This window comes from Barbus barbus, assembly GCF_936440315.1.
Source record: "Barbus barbus genome assembly, chromosome: 40".
Lineage (NCBI taxonomy): Eukaryota > Metazoa > Chordata > Actinopteri > Cypriniformes > Cyprinidae > Barbus > Barbus barbus.
The window spans coordinates 5812811-5834121 of NC_136718.1; the positions used below are offsets into that span (position 1 = coordinate 5812811).

The window sequence follows — 21311 nt, forward strand, 5'->3', positions numbered from 1 at the left end:
CTGATATATACTGTCTGGAAACAAAACAAGCTTCATAACATGTCTAAACCATAGTACATTTATGTACCTAATGAACCATTTAAACTACCTATAAAATTTAAAAGTGTAATTTAGCATTTTTTCTCTCTCTCAAAAAACAAAACAAAAACAAGCAAACAAACAACAACAACAACAAAATATATATAAATAAATTATTATTATTTTTTTAATCCAGTTTTCACCGGCAGGCAATGCAAATTTTGGATAGTCTCTGGGCTGTGAAGGACCCATGTGTTGTATCTTTTGTGGCCCGGCAAATGATCTCGTGTAATCGCTCAATCTGTGTTTCAGCCGTGCAAAGATGTCAATATAAAGGCTTGTAAACAATGTCAGGTAAAGTCACATTTACCTGAGAAAAACATATTCGGTGACCATAAACTCATTAGTCAGATAGAAAAATCAACTGGAGAGAGGGGAATTTTGCTAAATATATGCACCATATAACATATTCATTTACTGTTCTTCAATGTTTAATTTATGTTTATATGTTTTTATGACAGCCCCCATTAAGTTTATATTTAAAAAAAGTGTCATTAAGTGTAATTTTAAGATATCAGTCAATTTTAACCTTCAATATTATAGTAATGTAGTACCAACTGACTCTCATGTAGCCTATATTTTACAACATTAGTTGAGAGATTTTTTTTTTCCTTGAGAAAATTTGGCATGTACTGTACCTGAAATATATACAAAATAATCGGAATCGAATCAGTAATCGAATCGGAAGCTTGTGAATGAGAATCGATTCGTGAAATTTGTGTCAAAATCCAGCCCTAGTCTGCATGTCACATAGTCTTGTCAGAAAGTTTGCCTCAGATAGGCCCGGATGAATTTGATTGTACATCATTTGGTTCCTCTCTATAACCTTGACTTTTGCTATTTTAAATGAAAATGAGGGACAAAGAAATAATTTTTGGTACTCAGCATTACAGTATACCACAAATGATGTCAACTGAGCTTATAACTTATATTGAACACCAAATATTCCATTAATCAGCATCAGTGTTGGGGAAAGTTACTTTTAAAAGTAATGCATTACAATATTGCGTTACTCCCTAAAAAAGTAACTAATTACGTTATTTAGCTACTTTTTATTGAAAGTAATGCACTACATTACTTCTGCGTTACTTTTGCGTTACTTTTTAAATATGAGCAGGGCTTGATTGTTTTTAATACAAGAAGTTCTAATTCAAATGTAAAAGCCCTTTCACACCAAAAAGTGTCATGAATGAACCTCAGGCTGAAGGAAAAGTACATTGATGTCTGTAAGGTAGAACGCAGGAGAAGAAGGTTCACTCTTCAGCAATAAAAAACAATGAAGTACAATTGTTAGTTTATCTAAAGTCATTTTTGCCTATTAAGATGGTTGAACTGGATCATCAAAGGTCAGCAGCAAAGACATTGGTTAATAAAATGAGATACATTTGTGTTGTTTAACATTTAATTATTGCAGGTTTGCGTCATATTCTGAGTTTGCATTTCACTGTTTTAATTCATTTTGAAGAATACTAAATCTGTGTTTTTGCGAGTGGGATGAATTAATGCACATTCACATTTAGTCAAGGACTACAGTAACAGCATGTTCACACAGCGCACTGTCAGGCAATAAATCGAAAAAAAAAAAGTAATATTTTCTTGTAAATTAAAAAGTAATGCGTTACTTTAGTTACTTGAAAAAAGTAATATTATTACGTAACTCGCATTGCTTGTAATGCATTACCCCCAACACTGATCAGCATACATATCACATTGCATAATTATACAGTGTGCAAATTCTACAATTCAGTTTTTTATTCATTAACAGCCCTAGTAATCTGTAAAAAATAAAACAGCATGCACATCCGTTTTATTGTATGTGCGAAGAGTTCAGAGCTATTGTGCAAAGCATTTCTTAAATTCGTCATATCCTGTCAGCTCTAGCAATTGTAGTGTTTTTAGGAAGTGTTGCATCTCAGTGTGTACACTTACAGTAATTAAGGCTTATGTCATAGAGCTTGCTTTAAAATGTTATTACAACAGTATAATGCACAAAATTAGATTTGATCATGATTTATCCAGCAGCTGTTCTGGAAATCTGACCTGCTTGAGATGATCAATAGTTTAGACAGTCATGTTTAAAATTACAACATGGGTAGCACTTTTTGTCAAGCAGAAGACAAGTCTTTTGGAGTGTGCAGTATTACCATTGTGCTGCCACCATGACAAAACCTGTCATTGCACAAAAATGATCAGCATTGCTTTGGTCTTAGTTACTTTTGACTGCACATAAAGAAAATGATTTGAAATGGAAAAAGCCAGTGTATTTACACACAAAGACCTTGAACTGGTAACTTATTAAACCTTGTGTGAATCTCACTGGTAAAGGGTGTCAGGAACAGGCTCAATTATTAGTCATATAATCATATAGTCGAAAATAATGAAATTAATATCTGGATTTTATTTTATTTTTCAAATTAGCCATCTGTATTTTTCTGCTTTGACAGAGAAGGCGGGTGAAATTGTGTTTACTGTTCCAGTTACAGATTAATGCAGGATCCTTCAGAGTTCATTAGATTATATCTCTCATTAGATTACTGTGTGTATGTGACCCCTCCGAGACACATGTCCGTGCTATTTTTGATCAAAGCAGCCAGGGGCCTGCACAGTGTCATGGTTAATTTACTTTCATTACCAAAGGAGCCGGGCAGTCCCTAATCCAATCTGTAATTTCTCTTTCAAATCTCATATGTCTCAGTTTGAAAAATTTGAAACAGCATAGATTTTTTTAATATAGACCTAGTCAGGTAGACTGCATATTGAATTGTATGCAGACAAAAACAAGGCTGTGAGGGACAGATTTACAGTCCATGCACCATACACTGCCCTCCAAAAGTTTGGAAACACCCCAACCTTCCTAAACCTTCTAACAAGTCAATGACCCCAAGCACACTTCCAAGCTGTACAAATCCTATTTGGAGAGGAAACAGTCAGCTGGCACCACGTCTGTCATGGAATGGCCTCCCCAATCACCCGACCTCAAACCAACTGAGCTACTATGGGAGGAACTGGACCGTGATGTCCGTAAGAAGTGTCCAACCATGGGGAACCATCTTTGGGCAATCCTTCAGGAGGCTTGGAGTAATATACAGTATCAAGTCAATGTTTGAATAAGATGACAGCTCGGATGCCCAGATTACACAGAGCTGTAATAGCTGCTAATGGTGGATATTGTGATGAATTGAAAATTTAATTTTTTTCTATGTATAAACTGTTTTTGTAATAAAATGTTTTCATTGTTTGTGTTGTCCCTTATGCAAAATTATCACAAATTAAATAGGATTCATGCCAATATTGTCCAAAACCCCACTTTTCTAGGGCGTTTTCAAACTTTTGGAGGGCAGTGTATATGTACAAGTAGAGGTCTTAATGCATCCAGAAATTTGTACCTGAAAGCGAAGAGACCTGTAAATGTGCTGCGTGGACCCGACCCGGACGCACTGTGATCATCGGTGCCGTCTTGAACAAAGTTATTACAGGTGTGGAACGACATGAGGGTGAGTAATTAATGACTGACTGTTCATTTTTGGGTGAACTATCCCTTTATTGTTGCAACACTCTTAAAAATAAAGGCTCCTTATCATCATCAATGGTTCCAAGAGGAACTTTCAACATTCATTGAAACCTTTTCAATGTATAAAAGTTTCTTTATAATGGAAAAAATGTTTTTTCTTATTTATTTTCATTCTTGTTTACAGCCCTGCTAATAGGTGTGTGTTAGCCTACTGTATATTGCTTTATTAACATGTTTTATTAAGAGGACAAATATGTGACGCTGGATCACAAAACCAGTCTTAAGTCGCTGGGGTATATTTGTAGCAATAGCCAAAAATACATTTTATGGGTCAAAATTATAAATTTTTCTTTTATGCCAAAAATCATTATATTAAGTATAAAGTTCATGTTCCATGAAGATATTTTGTGAATTTCCTACCGTAAATATATCAAAACTTAATTTTTCATTATTAATATGCGTTGCTAAGAACTTCATTTGGACAACTTTAAAGGCGATTTTCTCAATATTTAGATTTTTTTTTGCACCCTCAGATTTTCAAATAGTTGTATCTCGGCCAAATATTGTCCTATCCTAATAAACCATACATCAATGGAAAGCTTATTTATTCAGTTTCCAATGATGTATAAATCATTTTTTTTTTATGTAACCTTATGACTGGTTTTGTGGTCCAGTGTCACACATATCAGTCATTGTCACACACATCTCACTTCCAATAATCCAGAGGTCAATGTGGCATCTGTCTGTCATCCTAAAAAATAAAATTTAAAAACTCAAGATATCTCCTAAAAAACACTGACCACTTGAGGTTGTTCTGTACGTCCCACAGAAATCTACTTACTTCCTTTGAGAACACTTATCCCAGAGTATGATGGGGCCGTATCCTGGCAACAGAAAAGCCATATCCTGGCAACCGCAGTGAGAGGGTGAGTGAAAGAGAGAGGGAAGACAGAGGGCAACGGTTGAGCTCGTCCTTTGAGATTCACAGAAGAACAGACAATTAGCCATTAAGAGCTCTGCCTTTATTTCTAGAATTCATTACAAAGAGTGTAAATGGGGGTCATGGGAAGAAATGGGAGGCCGTGAGGTGCTGTTGACCGATTACATAATCTCTGTGCACTAATTTGTGCAAGATGAAGTCATTTTGAAGCCAGAATACTAATATATATATTCAGTGTTGCCTCTCACTCTGAAGAAGAATGTTTGCATGTTCCTATAAGGAGGTTCTTGTCTGTTCTGGAACAACAGAATGATATTAGCATATGTGCAGCTAACCCCTAGAGACTGGAAATAAGATAATCACATAATGATGTGCCACCTTGTGTGTGTGTGTGTCTGTGTGTGTGTGTGTGTGTGTGTGTCTGTGTGCATGTGTGTGTGTCTGTGTGTGTGTGTGTGTATGTGTGTCTCTGTGTGTGTGTTATTTTGTACCATCCTTTTTGTAGAGGACATTTCTCATGGGTGGCACAAAGGGGTCCAAAGACTGTCTGCTACTGCTCTCTGCAGCATTACTTTCAAACCAAATTTATCACAGCAGCAGATTTTAATTTTGGTGATGGAAGATAAACTTAATTAAACATTTCAGTAACAAATCAGTAAAGTTATCTGTCTTGTATTACCAATAAACTCTCATTTGAAGGCTGGCATGCTTGAAAGTGAAGACCTTTATATTTAGGGTCAGAACAACAAATAGACAGTATTTCGAGAAAATTCTGACTGGACTATTATGTTAACTAACAAACACTTCTCTCCTTTACACGGTGAGTACAAACACAAATACTGAAAATATTTACACATGAAAGTTAGACTTTAAGAATATATAAATCTTCTGTGTATAAAGTGCATTAAGTGTTTGAAGACAGTTTCTCATATTAATTTATCAATGAAATACATGTGTTGATAACTCCCTTTATTAACAAAATTTAACAAAAAACTCCCCAGTGACTGTTGAGATGCGTTATAGATAAGTACTATAGTAACATTCATTTGAAAGTAGATATACCCCAAATTATGGTGGCCGAGAGCTCAATGCACTGCAACTTCAGAAAACACATGCAAATAGAAAAAGCACCAGCAAATTATGAAAACATCTCCATTGGCCACTGTACAAAATGCACTTGAATTATGTTTAGTTAGAATTTACAGCATCATTTTGTGGACTGTGTTGCCAGCTGGCATGAAAGTGTTACAAAGAGAGATGTATCAGGGATATGTTGCTTTGCACAACCAGCTAATATGATTTTCTGGTCTATTTTTAAGTGGTATGCTGCCTGATTATAAAATAATTAAATGTTTTATTTTATTTTATTTTTTATGGTTTTGCTTTACAGTTACTGGCATTGGGAGAAATGTTTGGGCTTGTGAGATTGATCTGTCATTTGACATTTAGAGACTGCATAGGTATGTTTGACCACAAGATGGCAAACTTACTCTTTTTACAGTAGTCATGGGAAGTTCGGATCATTTTACCGACTCGGACCTTGGAGTCTCGTTCAGCAAAATGAACAAATATTTTTTTCGAGTCATTTCGTTCATTTTAGCTAAATATAATTCAAATGTTACGTGTTACTTTCCAAACACATCTACTACTTATGCAAACGTTTATCACACTACAAACAATACAAAACTATAGTGCTATAAGAAACAGAAAATATTAATTCATTGTTTACCTGGGTCTTTAGTCTATGATTTGCGCACCTTATCTGACGAGTCTCGGGTTTGAGTCGTTCGTTCTTTTGTCACGTGACCAGTTGCCGGGTAAGTACATTTCAAATAGGCTACTATAAAGTAAAACTGTATTTTTTTATGTTGGATCATATTTAAGAATTATCATAAAATTATAAAAATATGTGTAATAAGCATTTCCCTAGAAATAAAAATGGTCTGTTCATTTCTTTGAAAGCAATCATGCCTTAAAGCATGTTCTAAAATATAGCCAGTGTGTTATTTATTTTAAAGCTTATTTAATTTTTATTTATTTAAAAAAAGCCTATCTTGTTGAGCAATATATATATATATATATATATATTTTTTTTTTTTTTTTTTTTTTTATTGTTTAAATTCATTCGGGATTAGTTATTCTCTTAGCTAGAAAGCTTTTTTTGGCACAAAAGTGTTATTTATTTTAAAGCTTATTTATTTTATTTATTATAAAAAAAGCCTAGCTTGTTGTGCAGTATTTAGTTTGAGTTTTTTAAGGCTCTGTGGCTTTAGTATATTTAAATATTCTTGTATTTTTTATTTAAATAGTTTAAATTCATTTTGGAATAGTTATCCTCTTTGCTATAGATTTTTCTGGCACAAAAATAAACAAAAAACAACTCAGGAGTGTGTACAGAGTGTTAATGTCTAAAGTGTCATATGTTACAAAAGTATAGTAACACTATAGTGTCCAATCTAAAGGGTTAACTCCAAAGACATATAACAATATAACAAGATATTGTATTTTATGAAGATTAGACTCCAAACAAATTAAATAAAAATAAAGCATAACCAACTCGTTATTGTCTTTATTACCACATGGTGTTATGGAAAAGAACCATGTGACAGAAATTAAAAGCAATAATTTGAGAGCAGAAAAGCATCACATAAATGTAAGAGTAAATAATAATAATAATAATAATAATAATAATGACTATGCTCCCGTTTGTAAGGAAGGTTGTAAATTAACGACCCATCACTATTTTACAGGGAAATCATAGACTTCAAGCAGCGAAAACAAGGGTTGCTTTTCTTTTGATAATATTATTTTAAAACAAATCTAAGCTGTTTCAAGAGAATGCCGATTTGATGAAATTTGAATGATGAAAAGTTATGAACTAAGCACAGTATGAAATAATGCAAATGCTTTTGTCATATATATATAGAGAGAGTTTAATAATAGCTACATATTTGCAGAAATGTATCAAACTGATATTATTATGTAACCAAATGCTTACCCAAACCAGAGCACGAGTGTAACAAACTTGTTAAAGTTACTCACACTTGAGGCATCTCAAGGAATGTCTGTCAGATAATTTTCTCATATCAAGTCTTGGCATGACATAATTCTAGTTTCAGAATATTCACAGGAAAGGAAAGTGAGAGTGGCACATGTGTTTTTGGCAGTCTTTATGTAATCTAATACCTGCTATTGTTGTGTGTGACACTGAAACTCTGACAGGGCCTGCAGATGCAACAGTCTTTCCAGTTAACCACCCACTACAATTCTGCACCTTTCGCTTTATTCTGAGCTCGCACGGCATGTTATCATTTAAACCTGAGGTGCACTTCAGTGTTTTGGCTTTTAGTGGCTTTAATCCAGTTATAGTGACTTTGACACTGTAATTACTACATAAGGTGCTTTGTTTACACTTTTCACAGCAGTTTAGTACTTGTGTGCTATAGTGCCACTATGTCCTCGACTTCAGTAATTTTATATTACACATGCTGTTATTAAATAATACTTATTCTTTACTCATTTTATAAATTTACATAACGTATTGATACATTACAATAAGGTACAATTAGTTAACATTGGTGATTACAGTAAAGAGACAGTTCACCCAAAAATGAACTTACTTACCCTCAAGTTGTTCCAAACCTTTATGAGTTTCTTTCTTCTGTTGAACACAAAAGTGGATATTTTGTTGACCAAAAAATTTACTGTAGCCATTGACCTCCATTGTATTTGTTCTCCATACTATGGAAGTCATTGGCTGCCGTCAACTGTTTGGTTTCCAACTTTCTTTAAAATATCTTCTTTTGTGTTTTAACAGAAGAGAGAAACTCATATATAACAATGTTACCAAATATAGTTAACTAATGTTAACAAATGGAACCTTATTGTGAAGTGTCGTACATTATATTCACATATATCTGCACTGCAAAACTTAAAATTCCGTAAAATTTATGGTAAAAAACTGGCAGCTGTGGTTACCAGAATTCTACCGTAAAAAATACAGTAGCAACGTTTTAGGTTTTAACTTAAATTTACAGTTAAATACCGTAATTTCTTTAACTGATATAATCTTAATATACCAACCTATTAAAGTACTGAAATCTGTTTTGTTCCTTTCAAATACACTGATATATCCACCAAATGCAGGTGGTGATGATGAGAAAGTCACATGATGAGTCAAAGCCCATCACAAGTAACTTTTAAACAATAGGATATACAGAAGGTGCACAGTGTCATTCACACAAGCACTAAACACCATCATGGTGAGACTCATTAAACTGAAATATGCTATAAACATTAATTTAACAACATTAGATGTAACATACAACCCTAATAAACATAACCAATAAGAAAAAAACTAAGAAGAAACATAGTTATTTCAAAGAAAAAAACGTCAAATTCAAACAGAATTTGAAATGGAATGCAGGGAATTCTGGAAACGTCAGTTTACGGGTTTTCCCTGTAAATTTTACAGGAACTTTCCGTTAACCATATAACAGGTTTTTACCGTAGCATTTTCACAGTTTTTTACCGTTAAAATCACGATCATTTTTTACAGTGTGGCAGTTATGTTATGTGAAACATTAGCAACAATTTATAATACAATATACACAATACAATATTATTTGTTCATTAATGTTTTTGTTGGAGCACAAATTCATTTTCTCATGCATCTCAGTATAATTATTTTATACCGTACACACACTACTGTTCACAATAATTACTATTGTAAGTCTGGATTCAGTAAGGTGTTTTTTGTTTTTTTTAGAAAATAGGATCAAAAGTGAGAAGACATTTATAATGTTACAAAAGGTTTCTATTTTGAATAAATTCTGTTCTCTTGAACCTTCTGTTCATCAAATAATCCTGAAAAAAGTGTCACGATTCCTGCAAAAATGCTGTTTTGAACAATGATTATAATGTTGATAAGAAATGTATATTTTGAGCAGTAAATCAGCATATTAGAATGATTTCTGAAGGATCATGTGACACTAAAGACTGGAGTAATGATGCTGAAAATTCAGCTTTGATCACAGAAATCAATTACATTTTAAAATATATTTAAATAAAAAAAACAGTTACTTTAAATTGGAATAATATTTCACAATATTACAGTTTTAGTGTATTTTGATCTAATAAATGCAGCCTTGATGATCAAATGAGACTTTCAAAAACAAAAAACAGACAGTTATATGTCAGTGAAATAAGAAAGCATGACTGGCAAAATTATGGATTTTTTTGGCTGCCCCTTAAAAAGACTTTATATAGACTGCTTTATATAAACCTTTTGGCATTATTTTAGTCAAGACATTTAGTCAAGCTCACCACTGGACGGTCCAACAATGTAGGTGATTTCATGTTTTTAATCATTAGGGGGACATTTGGTCTCCACACACTTATTCTCTGTCTGAACTCTGTAACCAGAACACATAAACATCTTCTTGCACGGACAGAGGTTCAGTCAGGACACTCTCTCAAGATCCACCGCCAGGACCTTCATTAATTCACGATGCCCGTACGAGACTCCAGATGCTGTGCAGCGTGCTCCTCACCACCGGCAACACAGCTGCTTTGCTTTACACAACATCTCCTTCATTGGCTGGAGTTGCACTTAATAATGCTGATTTGTCTTTCCCATTGTATATCTTCTGGAGGTGACCCAGAGCGGGATTCTAGCTTGCGATCCAGGTCACCTTGCATGGCTGATTGCACTATGAGTGCAAGTTTTGTCTCATTTCTTTTATCTCTTTTTATGATCCAACATGGTCTGGAAAGGAAAGGACGCAAGGGATCCCAGCTAGTCCCTCAGTAGCTTGTTCCAGACAATAAATTCATCACTAAGCGGAAAACAGACAGTGGGATGCTTTTTTTGACTGCCAACTCAACGTCAGTGGATGAACTTATGATACACGTTTGCACATCTGTCACAAGAAAACAGTTGTTGCTATGCATTATAAACAGCAACACACTTTACATTGAATCAAATGCTACAATACATGAGATGTGTGTTTGTCTTCCTAGGTCAGCTTTAAAAAAGGACATTAGCAAAAGCTGGTACTGTGATTTACATGGCATCTGCAATAGCTTTCCAAACGAGACATTCCAGTACTACTCAAATGAGCATGTTAACGTTTTAGCTAAGTGGTTTAAAGTTGGGGTTCTTGAAAGGCTAAGCCGATCTGCGTTCTCATTCATCTCAATTGTTTCTTGGCTTACACAAACAGTTCTGGAAATATGTGACCTGGATTCTGCTATCGGCGCAGTGTAACAGATTAGCTTTAGTAGGGGCTAATGGCTAAAGCTAGCAAACACTGGATGTTACACAACCTGGATCAGTTAGTGTGTTGCAAGGATGTAGAGGAATTTGTGGAGTTTTTTGACCAATTAAGTAGGCCTAAATGCATCTTTATATGTAATTTCTTAATGTTGCTGTCTTTGAAATATGGTTAACATAAATCAACAAACATTTATGGTAGCTAAAGTAGACTTTAATGTCATTTCTATTAAAACTTGTGTGTCATGCATTAAAATATGTTTGCAATTACACATTTGTAATGATAAAATTGTTATTTTGTACATTTAAAAAATATTAACTTTAATATGAATATTTAATGTGTAAAATTGTCATGATTAGTATAGTTAAATTACATACAAATAAGTGTACTTCTTTAAAGCACGACAAAAGATTATTAATACATATTGAATTAATATGTACTTTGAAGTAAAGCATTTCATTTGACATTTTTAAATGATGATGGAGCATTATTTCACCCATATTTTGAAATTTTCCCAAAAGTTATTTGAAACATTAAGGTAGACACTTTTGTGTGTTATGATAAATCTTCTTTAAGCATAAACCTTTTTTTTATTATTATTTTAAATCTTGCTGAGCATTATAGACACAGCACAACCTGTTCAAACAATTATTTGAGTGAAATTTATATCAGTTGTACTCTTCAAAATCCGTCATTCCAAAGGGCCCTTTGAAGTGTAAATTCATCCTGTTTGGAATGAAGTGAAAGTTGCGTGATTTGAACCTAAGAAGTACAATTTCTGACAGTGTTCCTGTAGCTCAAACGGTAGAGAATGCTGCTAGAAATGGATCTAATTTGCATTGAATGAAAGCATTGACACTTACTTTGACTAAACTACTCCATTGGGGGCTATTTTCAAACTTTGATCTTAAAACAGGTGTTAAGTTTATAAAAACTGAAAATAAACAGCACACCTATTGTCAGAAAGAACACTCTCAAGAAAAAAGGTACAAAAATGTACCTTTTAGCTTTTGTTCCTTAAAGGGATAGTTCACCCAAAAATGCAATTCTGTCATTAATTACTCACCCTCATGTCATTCCAAACCCGTAAGACCTTCGTTCATCTTCAGAACACAAATTAAGATATTTTTGATGAAATACGAGAGCTCTCTGACCCTCCATAGACAGCAACACAATTGACACGTTCAAGGTCCAGAAAGGTAGGAAGGACATCGTTAAAATAGTCCACGTGACATCAATGGTTCAACCATAATTTTATGAAGCCACAAGAAAACTTTCTGTGTGCAAAGAAAACAAAAATAATGACTTTATTCAACAATTTCTTCTCTTCCGTGTACATGACGCATGCATGTGGTGCTGCTGATGCAGGAGCCGGTGTTCTGGCACTCATGAACACGCATTGAAGACTGAAACAGAAAAGAAGAAATTGTTGAATGAAATCGTTATTTTTTTAATATTTGCTCACAAAAAGTATTCTCATAGTGACATAACATTAAGTCTGAACCACTGAAGTCACATGAACTATTTAAACGATGTTCTTACTACCTTTCTGGGCCTTGTGTCAGTTGCGTTGCTGTCTATGGAGGGTCAGAGAGCTCTGGGATTTCATCAAAAATATCTTAATTTGTGTTCTGAAGATGAAGGAAGGTCTTACAGGTTTGGAACGACATGAGCGTGAATATTTGGGTGAATACTCATTTTTGGGTGAACTATCCCTTTAAGATACAAAAGCTAAAAGGTACATCTTTGTACATTTATTTACCCCTAAATGGTACTTATAAGTACCTTAAATGCACTTTTATTACTTTAAAGGTATTAATATGTACCTTACGTGTACATTTTGGTAAGGAAACTGCTCCAGTGACAGATTTGTACCTTTCTGAGAGCGATGTTATCCACAAAATCAAGGTTAAATGCAGCTCTTTATGCAGTTCTTTCAACACAGTCTTATGGAAATTCGTAACTATTTTACGTTTTTGGACGAATTAGTGGCTACCTGTAATTCGTATGAATTTAAATCTCATTTCTACATCGTCGTATGATCTGCTTACGCCCCCACTGATGGTTATGTTTAGAGGTGGACTTTCCTGCTTTTTTCGTACAAATGAATACAAAATTGCCACCTCGTAAAATAGTTACATTTTCCTATGAGATCATGTTGGCTCTTCACACTAAACTGTGAGTGAGACTGAATGAGATTACAACAGAAGCAGTCTTGCATTGACATACTGAAGTGAGGTGTTTAATAAATAAGCATCAACAACACAACAAAAGCTTCCTTTATGTATACTGTATATACACATATATATATATTCATATTTATATTTATATTCTGACAGTATAAACTATATAAATATGTCATGCAGTCCTCATAACTTAAACAACCAAAAATGTACAGAGTGAGGTAGGGTAGGAGGGGACTGGGTTGCGATGTCATAGAGAGATCAGAAAAGGGGCGGAGTCTCGGATCACTGACGTTGGCAGTGCGGCTGTTGTTATTATTGACGGGTGGAAGGGGCTTACGACAGGTGGCTGCAGTGGATTGGCTGAGACAATATGTCAGTCAATGCCTCCATGAGTTGCGGCTGAGGACGCACACGCAAGCGGCGTTGATTCGAATGAACCTCCAGGCGATCTGGTTTTTGTAGGATGTTAGCGCCCGCACGTAGGTGTGCACGTTGGTGCAATAAGAGTTCCAGTGCTTGTTGTCGATCCCACGACAGCTAGAGGTTCCTGCTTTAACGCCGCTGGCTCCTTGACCCGGCTTGGGGGCCCCGACGGGCTTCGACACGCGGCATGTGGTCTCGTAGAACATCTGCTTCTTCACAACGTTGTTGATGCGAACGTGCGGCAGCACCGTGACTTCATTGCCCGCTAAGTCTGTGGCTCGGGTCAGGTTGCCGACCCAGTGCTCTTCACTGTCGCACACCGAGTACTCGCCACGATGCAAGAAGTCGTTGGCCTTCCGCCGGACTCGTGGGCCCCTGGGGCTCCCTGTATCATTTTCCGTAGGGACCACGTCACTGAACAGCACGCGAGGTGAGCGGTAACGGCGCTTGTTGAAGAGTTTGGGGTCCACGTTGGGGATTAGGTCATCGTAGTGCGAGTCCTGCTTGGATTGGCCGTGAGGCCTGGATGAGTGGTGTGCTGCTGCGTGCTGATTGGCTGGCCCCTGCGCCTGGGTGTGGCCTCCCATGATGAGTGCAGCCTGGATGCTGATCAGGACGAGCAGGACCAGCGTCAACGACCTCATGGGCACTCGTCCTGCTAGCAAAGAGACATTTAAGATAGTCAACGACATGTAAATATGCATCTGTCAAGTTTTGAGAAACAGTTTGCTTTTTGTCATTAAGGTGGCCTGGCTGTTTAAAATGGCAGCAGGAATAAAGTTCATATGGAAGATATTACTGAGCTATGCATGAAGAATCTGACATCTGTATGAATTTCACGAAAGCTGTCGAAAACATGTCCAGGGCATATTTCAACCACAAATCAAAAGTTGAAAAAACACAAAGAAATTAGATATAGAAAATTAAGCCTCTTTGGTCTTTTTTTTTTTTGTTGAGTATTTTAAAGACTATTGAGAAACCAAAAATTAGAATAAGTTAATCAAGACATGACTTTTAAGTACATTTACATTACCGCTCAAGTATGCAGTATAAACAGTTATATTGTGAAATAGTTTTACAATTTAAAATAACTGTTTTCTATTTTAATATATTTTCAAATGTAATTTATTCCACTGATGTAAAGCTGTATTTTCTGCATCATTGCTCCAGTCTTCAGTGTCACATGATCCTTCAGAAATCAGTCTAATATAACATTTCTGATCATTATCAGTGTTGAAAACAGTTGTGCCAAACATTTTTGCAGAAACAATAATATATTGAATTTCAGGATTCTTTGATTAATAGAAAGTTCAAATGAACAGCATTTATTTCAAACAGAAATGTCTGTAAAAATGTAGGTGCCCAACCCAATTTCATGGGAAATGTAACTATTTTACAAAGTAAATTTTGTATGAATTTGTGATTATACGAAAACACAAAAACATGATTTATAAAGGGGTGTTTCAAGCTTTCGAAAATTGGTTTCAAAGTGGAAGTTTTTGAAAATTATGGTCATCATCTGCATGCTACAAAAATGCAAGTTTGTGAAAACGGTGACGTCACGGACATGCATGTTACGTGTTTAGTCTACTAGTCTGTGCCCAGGTGCATAGTGTGACATCGCCAACTACTGGCCTGGCATGCATAATACAGCATTTTTAGTCAATTACACGGATCCTTGAAAATGAGAATCACTTTGACAACATTGTTGTCTTTATGCAGAACTTTTTTAAAAAAGTGTGAAGGAAAATCCTTTCTGTCTTTAGTACATCTTTCTTGTGTAAACGTAGTTTGTAATGAAGATCGACCCCTAACCCCACCCCTGAAAACATGGCCATCAGTGGGGCGTAAGCAGATTGTACAGAAACGTATGAAAGAGATTTAATGAACTCATACAAATTAGCCACCAATTTACCAAAACATAAAATAGTTACAAATTGAGATGAGGTGTTGAAAAGCCTTAACTGCCACTTTTGATCAATTTAAAGCATTGTTGCTGAATAATATTACTAATTTCTTTGTTAAAAAATGCATTTCAGACAGTATGTGAGTGTATAGAGTATATCTCTGCTCACTGACCTGTGAAATGCTTAGAGTTGAAGTGAGGGCCCAGTGGGCTGCTAGAGCCGGAGTCCAGTGCAGGCTGACCCCCAAGCGCCTGCCATCAGGACTGGCCTGTGTGTCTGCTGCTTTCTGTAAAACACACACACACACCATAGCTCTTTAGGTACAATAACATCCAAATATATGCATTCAGTCAGCTGAACAGAATCCTCAAAGCTGCATGCATACAAATAAATAAGGTCAATGACGTGCAAACGATACATATTCTCAAGTGTTTACAGTCCAGAGCAAAAGTCTGAAAAACATATATTTTCTCTCAGTATTCACATCAGAAATGCACTCTTTGCAGAGAAATTGTTTTTGTAAATAGTAATGTTGAGTATAAAGCTTTCAAGAAAAACTGAGGTTGTTAAACGATGATGAATGCTTCAGTAGAAGTTAGACATTTTAGCTACTTAAATATATAAGTAAATAACGTGCAAATAAATAAGTGCATAAGTAAATAAAAAATTGCTGGTGAAGAGCTACAATACACTACACAGCATCGTTAATGATATAATCAAGTAAGTCAAGATTATATGTTGACATTTTCGTATATTGACATTTTGCAATAAACTTGAAATATACTGTTTTTATTTTTATAATCAAGGTTATAAATTATTTTTAAATCATACTATTGTAATTTGAGTTCTTTTGCAATGCTAAGTCTTGTGCTGCTTAACGATTTTTATATGCTTTATTGTACAGTAAAGCTTTTCATATTGCGAATCACCTCTGAGCTAAATGTTTATTTTTTATTTTTATTATAAATAGAAAAATATATAGAAAATGTACTTCTGAAAGCACAGAAAGGCCAGGGTTACCTATTTACCCATGCACTGAGTCACTTCAGCTGCCTGCAACATTTAACCACCTAAAGTGTCATTCCATTAAACGTGTGATATTTGACAATTCATAATGAGACCTCTGCCCCATCTAGCAGATGGTCTGCAATCAGTACGTCTTGGCTTTCAGCTGATCATGCTTTGTGTGTGATTGTATGACTGTGTGTGTACTTGTGTGATAAAAACAAACAAAACAAAAAGCAAAAACAGGCCAAAAAAGCCTTAATCATTATGCTTGTTTTATCAAAGCATCCTCCATAAAAATGACATATAATACAATATAATATAACAAAATAATAACAATAATAATAAAAAATAATAATAAGTCACAAAATGTATATACATTTATATATGTAGATTTTATGCAGTATATATATACACACACACACACACACACACATACACGCACACACACACACACACACACACACACGCACATAATACATATGTAATGGAAAATTTTCTCATGATTTTTTGATGAATAATGCACATTTTCTATTTATTCTATGCATTTCTCCCAGAATTAAAAAAGGGAGTTTGGGTCAAAGACAAATAGGAGTTGTATATCACAAATTTTGACATATTTAAAACAATTATTAGATGACATTACAAGACTATTTAAGGATCACAGTGCAGCCCCCAGAAACTTGATTGTCATTTTAAATCTACCAATGTTTGCCACAATCCTTCAAACCACTAATACGTTTTACCCATTTGTCAGCAAGTTTTTAATGAATTACAGTATAATAAAATGAAGAATGATTATTTATGATTTTATATATTTTAATAAATACAGGTCAGAATAAGTATGTTGTTTCATTTTTTACATAAATATATGTTTCTGTTACACTGAATGATGATGGAGCATTATTTCACCCATATTTTGAAATTTTCCCAAAAGTTATTTGAAACATAAATTTGTGTGTTATGATAAATCTTCTTTAAGCATAAACCTTTTTTTTTATTATTATTTATAAAGCTATAATTGAAATGGTTAGGAAACCACAGATGGAGAACGTGCTTTATTCTCATTCACCACTAGAGAGCACACACATTTTATTCACACGTCTGGGAGTAAATACAGGCCCTCATTGTCACTGCAGCTCTGCACAAGGCAGCAAGACATAGACTAAACTCTCAAGCAAACAAACAGGACAGAACCAGAGCATAAAAACAATAAAGCCATGCAGCATAAGCACATACTGGCTCTCTTGCTGTGTATATGTTTGGCTGTATATGTTTTGCAGCTGAGGATCGGCTCTCAAACTGAGGCCACACCCGGTGTTTGCGTCTGGGGCCGCTCTCACACGCATGATACTGCCCAGATGCCACCTAACCTAACCTAACACTGTGCTTTCACTTACACGACTGTCACACGCAGAGAAGAGAATGCCTTCAGTAATGTGCTGCCTGGCATCTGCGTATGAACGCCAGCATTTTCAGAACTACAGTATCTAAATAATATGACAATTTAATGCAGTTGTACTGTTGCAATAAAATTAACAATAATATTAATATTGAAAATCTTGTTTATCAGTATTGCAAACACATTGTGTTGGCTTTGTGTTTGAGAATTCAATACAAGGTTTTAAATCACACCTGGTTAGGAATATTCCATGTTCATTAAAAGTGAAGTTCAACCAGCAGCATTTGTGGCATAATGTTGATTACCACAAGATTAATTTCCACTGGTCTATCCTTTAAAAAAAAAACAAAAAAAAACAAATCTGGGTTATGATGAGGCACTTAGAGTGGAAGTGAAAAAAAGTGGAAACGAAATGTGCATATTTGTACTGGATGTGCACTTGTTGTGTTCTTCAAATCTTAAACGTATATTTTAAAAAATGGTGTACTTGCACGCAAATAATATACTACAGTAGTCAACATTTGAAGTGGATCAAAAAAGTTCATCAAAGTCCAAGAATACATTTTGGTTTTAGGACAACTTTGATGAAAGGTTTTGATCCACTTCAAATGCTGACTAATGAAATAAAAAGGGCCACTTAAGTACACTTAAAAGAGTTTCTTAACACACTTTCAAAAAAAGCGCACTTTGTAATTGTTACGTGTCAGTTTCTGTTCAGTTCTGTTTTTACCTTATTTGGTAGTTCCTGTCCTGGTTTTGTTAATTAGTAATCATCGTTCAGTTCTGTCACCTGTTTAGTATTAATTATCTCGTTTTCTCGTGTGTGCCTGTTCCTTTATAAGTCCTCTGTTTCTCTCTAGTCCTTGTCCAGTCACCCTAACGCTACCTTAGTTGGAAAGTGAAGATTCTTAGTTTGAAGTATATCCTTGTTTTCAGTTCATGTCTCTATTAAAAGAACCTTTCAGTTACTCCTGGCTTCCTGCATTTCCTTTAAGGAGAGAACCATTTTATGTGAAACACATTTCAATCATTATGTTTTAATAATCTTTTGACTTTTTAAAAGAAGTACACTTATTTTGTTTTGTTGACGGACATACTAAAGCACATGTGACATATTTGATTATTATTTTAACTGTAGTGTCATATAATACATTTCATATATTGTAAAAGTTCTAAATTGTGACTTCATTAACACAATTCATACAAAAGAAATGACATTAAAGTGTATTTATTTGATATTTAATTTAACTATTTATTTCAAAGACAATATATGTAAATATGAAAATACATGTAAATATGTACTTAAATCCTACTTAAGCAATTTAAAAAGCACTCTTAAGTTCAACAAATTGCATTCAACAACTTTAAACTACAACACATTTTAATTTAATTGTAAATAACATGCGGTTAAGTGTTGAAGATATTTAGTTCAGTATATGATATTCTTTTAATTGTAGTTAATGCAACCAGTTATTACAAATAAAATATGTGTATGTGTATGTGTGTGTGTGTATATATATATATATATATATATAGTGCCCTTCATAAGTATTGGAACAGTAAAGACAAAATTGCTCTGTTGGCTGTGGAGTCAAGACATTTACAAAAATGATTAAAAGATGAATATGAGACAAAACTACAGAATGTCATTTTATTATTAGCCGTTTCAACACATACATGTTTTACCAAATAAAAAGAACAGCACTTATAGAGTTCATCCACTCATTGATGTGAGCATAAGTATTGGGACAGTTGAACATAAGGCAGATATAAAAGATTAAAAGCTATTATTTAGTTGCAGATCCCTTGCGCACAATCACAGCAGTGAGTCTGTGACCCATAGACATCACCAGACTCTTGGTCTCATCCTTTGAAATACTTTTCCCAGCCTTTAATGCAGCCAATCCCAATTGTTGCTTGTTTTGGGGAGTTTCTGGCTTTACTCTCCTCTCCAGCTGGTGAAATTCATGTTCAATCAGATTTAAATCTGGAGATTGACTTGGGCAATCTAAGACTTTCTGTTTCTTTGCCCTTATAAATTCATTGACTGAACGGGCAGGGTGTTTTGGGTCATTGTCCTGATGCAATATGAAGCACTTCCCAATGAATCTGGTGGCATTTTCTTGAATATTGGTAGGCAAGATGGTTTTGTACCCTTCCAGATTCATTCTGCTACAGTCATCATACATTAAGTCATCAGTAAAGTTGAGAGGGCCTGTTCCAGAGACAGCCATGCATGCCCATGCCATGACACCACCTCCACCATGCTTTACAGATGAGGCTGTATGCTTGAGACAATGAGACAATTTTTCTTCTCCACATTTTTGCTTCCCATCACTTAGATAAAGGTTCATCTTTGTCTCATCGGCCCATAAACACAGCTCCAAAACTCTTCTGGATCACCTTTGTGCTTTTTTGCAAACTCTAATCTTGTCTTTCTATGTTTGGTGCTGGTCAGAGGTTTGCATCTTGCTGTGTAGCATCTGTAATTCTGTGTCAAAGTCTCCTGAGGACAGTAGATTATCAGAGCATCACCCCAGCTTTCTGGAAGTTGTTGCTGATTTTACAGACACATGTTTTAGGGTTCATTTTCACAGCTTTTATGATTTGTCTGTCATCAACTACTGTTGTTTTCTCAGCCGATCAGGTCGTTGTTGGTTGCTGGTGGTTTCTAAACTCTTGATTTCTCCATGCGCTTTGTTTTTGCTGTAGCTCTAATTGACTTCCTCTTTTCTTTTAGCATCCAAATTGCTTGCTTTTCTCTCAAAATCAGCTCCCTCATCTTCATCCTGGTTTGTGTGGGTCATCATCGAATGCAAGATTCAGAATACAGAAGTAATGGATATAACTGATACGACACATTCCCTGCTTTTAATATCTGAAGAATTAATGCAACAGGACACAGCTGATCACTTAGAAAGACCTGTGAGGCAACTGCTCCAATACTTATGCTCACATCAGATAGAGGGATGAAACTCTAAAAGTGCTGAACTTCTTAGCTGATAAAACATCTATGTGTTGAATCACCCAATAATAAAATGACATTCTGTAGTTTTGTCTCATATTCATCTTTTAATCATATTTGTAAATGTCTTGACTCCACAGCCAACAGAGCAATTTTGTCTTTACTGTTCCAATACTTTTGGAGGGCACTGTGTATATATATGAAGAGTTATATATATATCAAGAGTATATATATATATATATATATATATATATATATATATATATATGAAGAGTTCATTTGCAACAGAAAACAGATTAATCAATTTTTAACAATTCTCAGAAATCATGTTTTTTCATTGTGCTTTCCAATTAATCTTAATCAAACTGCAGCTGGGTTATTTTGACTAGGTTAAATAAACAAACAAACAAACAAAAAAACAGTTAACTAATACAATAAAACACAATAAATACATAATAAAAACATGATTTTTGAAAATCATTAATATCAATTTATCTGTTTTTGCAAATAAACTCTTCATATATATTCATATATATATATATATATATATATATATATATATATATATATATATATATATATATATATATAAGAATGGTTGTAAGGCTCAATAAGCTTC

General features: G+C 34.6%; 2 protein-coding genes across 2 annotated transcripts in view; one reads left to right on the forward strand and one right to left on the reverse strand.

Annotated features, from left to right (window-relative positions):
• Nucleotides 1-21311, forward strand: part of LOC306859737 (uncharacterized protein) — a 708874-nt gene that overhangs the window by 305472 nt on the left and 382091 nt on the right. The window lies entirely within an intron of this gene.
• LOC306859641 (neurotrophin-7) lies at nucleotides 13368-15613 on the reverse strand (the record flags this gene model as incomplete). The annotated part of the gene is made up of 2 exons (XM_079400765.1): nucleotides 15493-15613; nucleotides 13368-14068 (listed from the first exon to the last, which is right to left on the reverse strand). The coding sequence occupies exon 2, from the start codon at nucleotides 14055-14057 to the stop codon at nucleotides 13368-13370; it is 690 nt and encodes a 229-aa protein (XP_079256891.1). The 5' UTR covers nucleotides 14058-14068; nucleotides 15493-15613.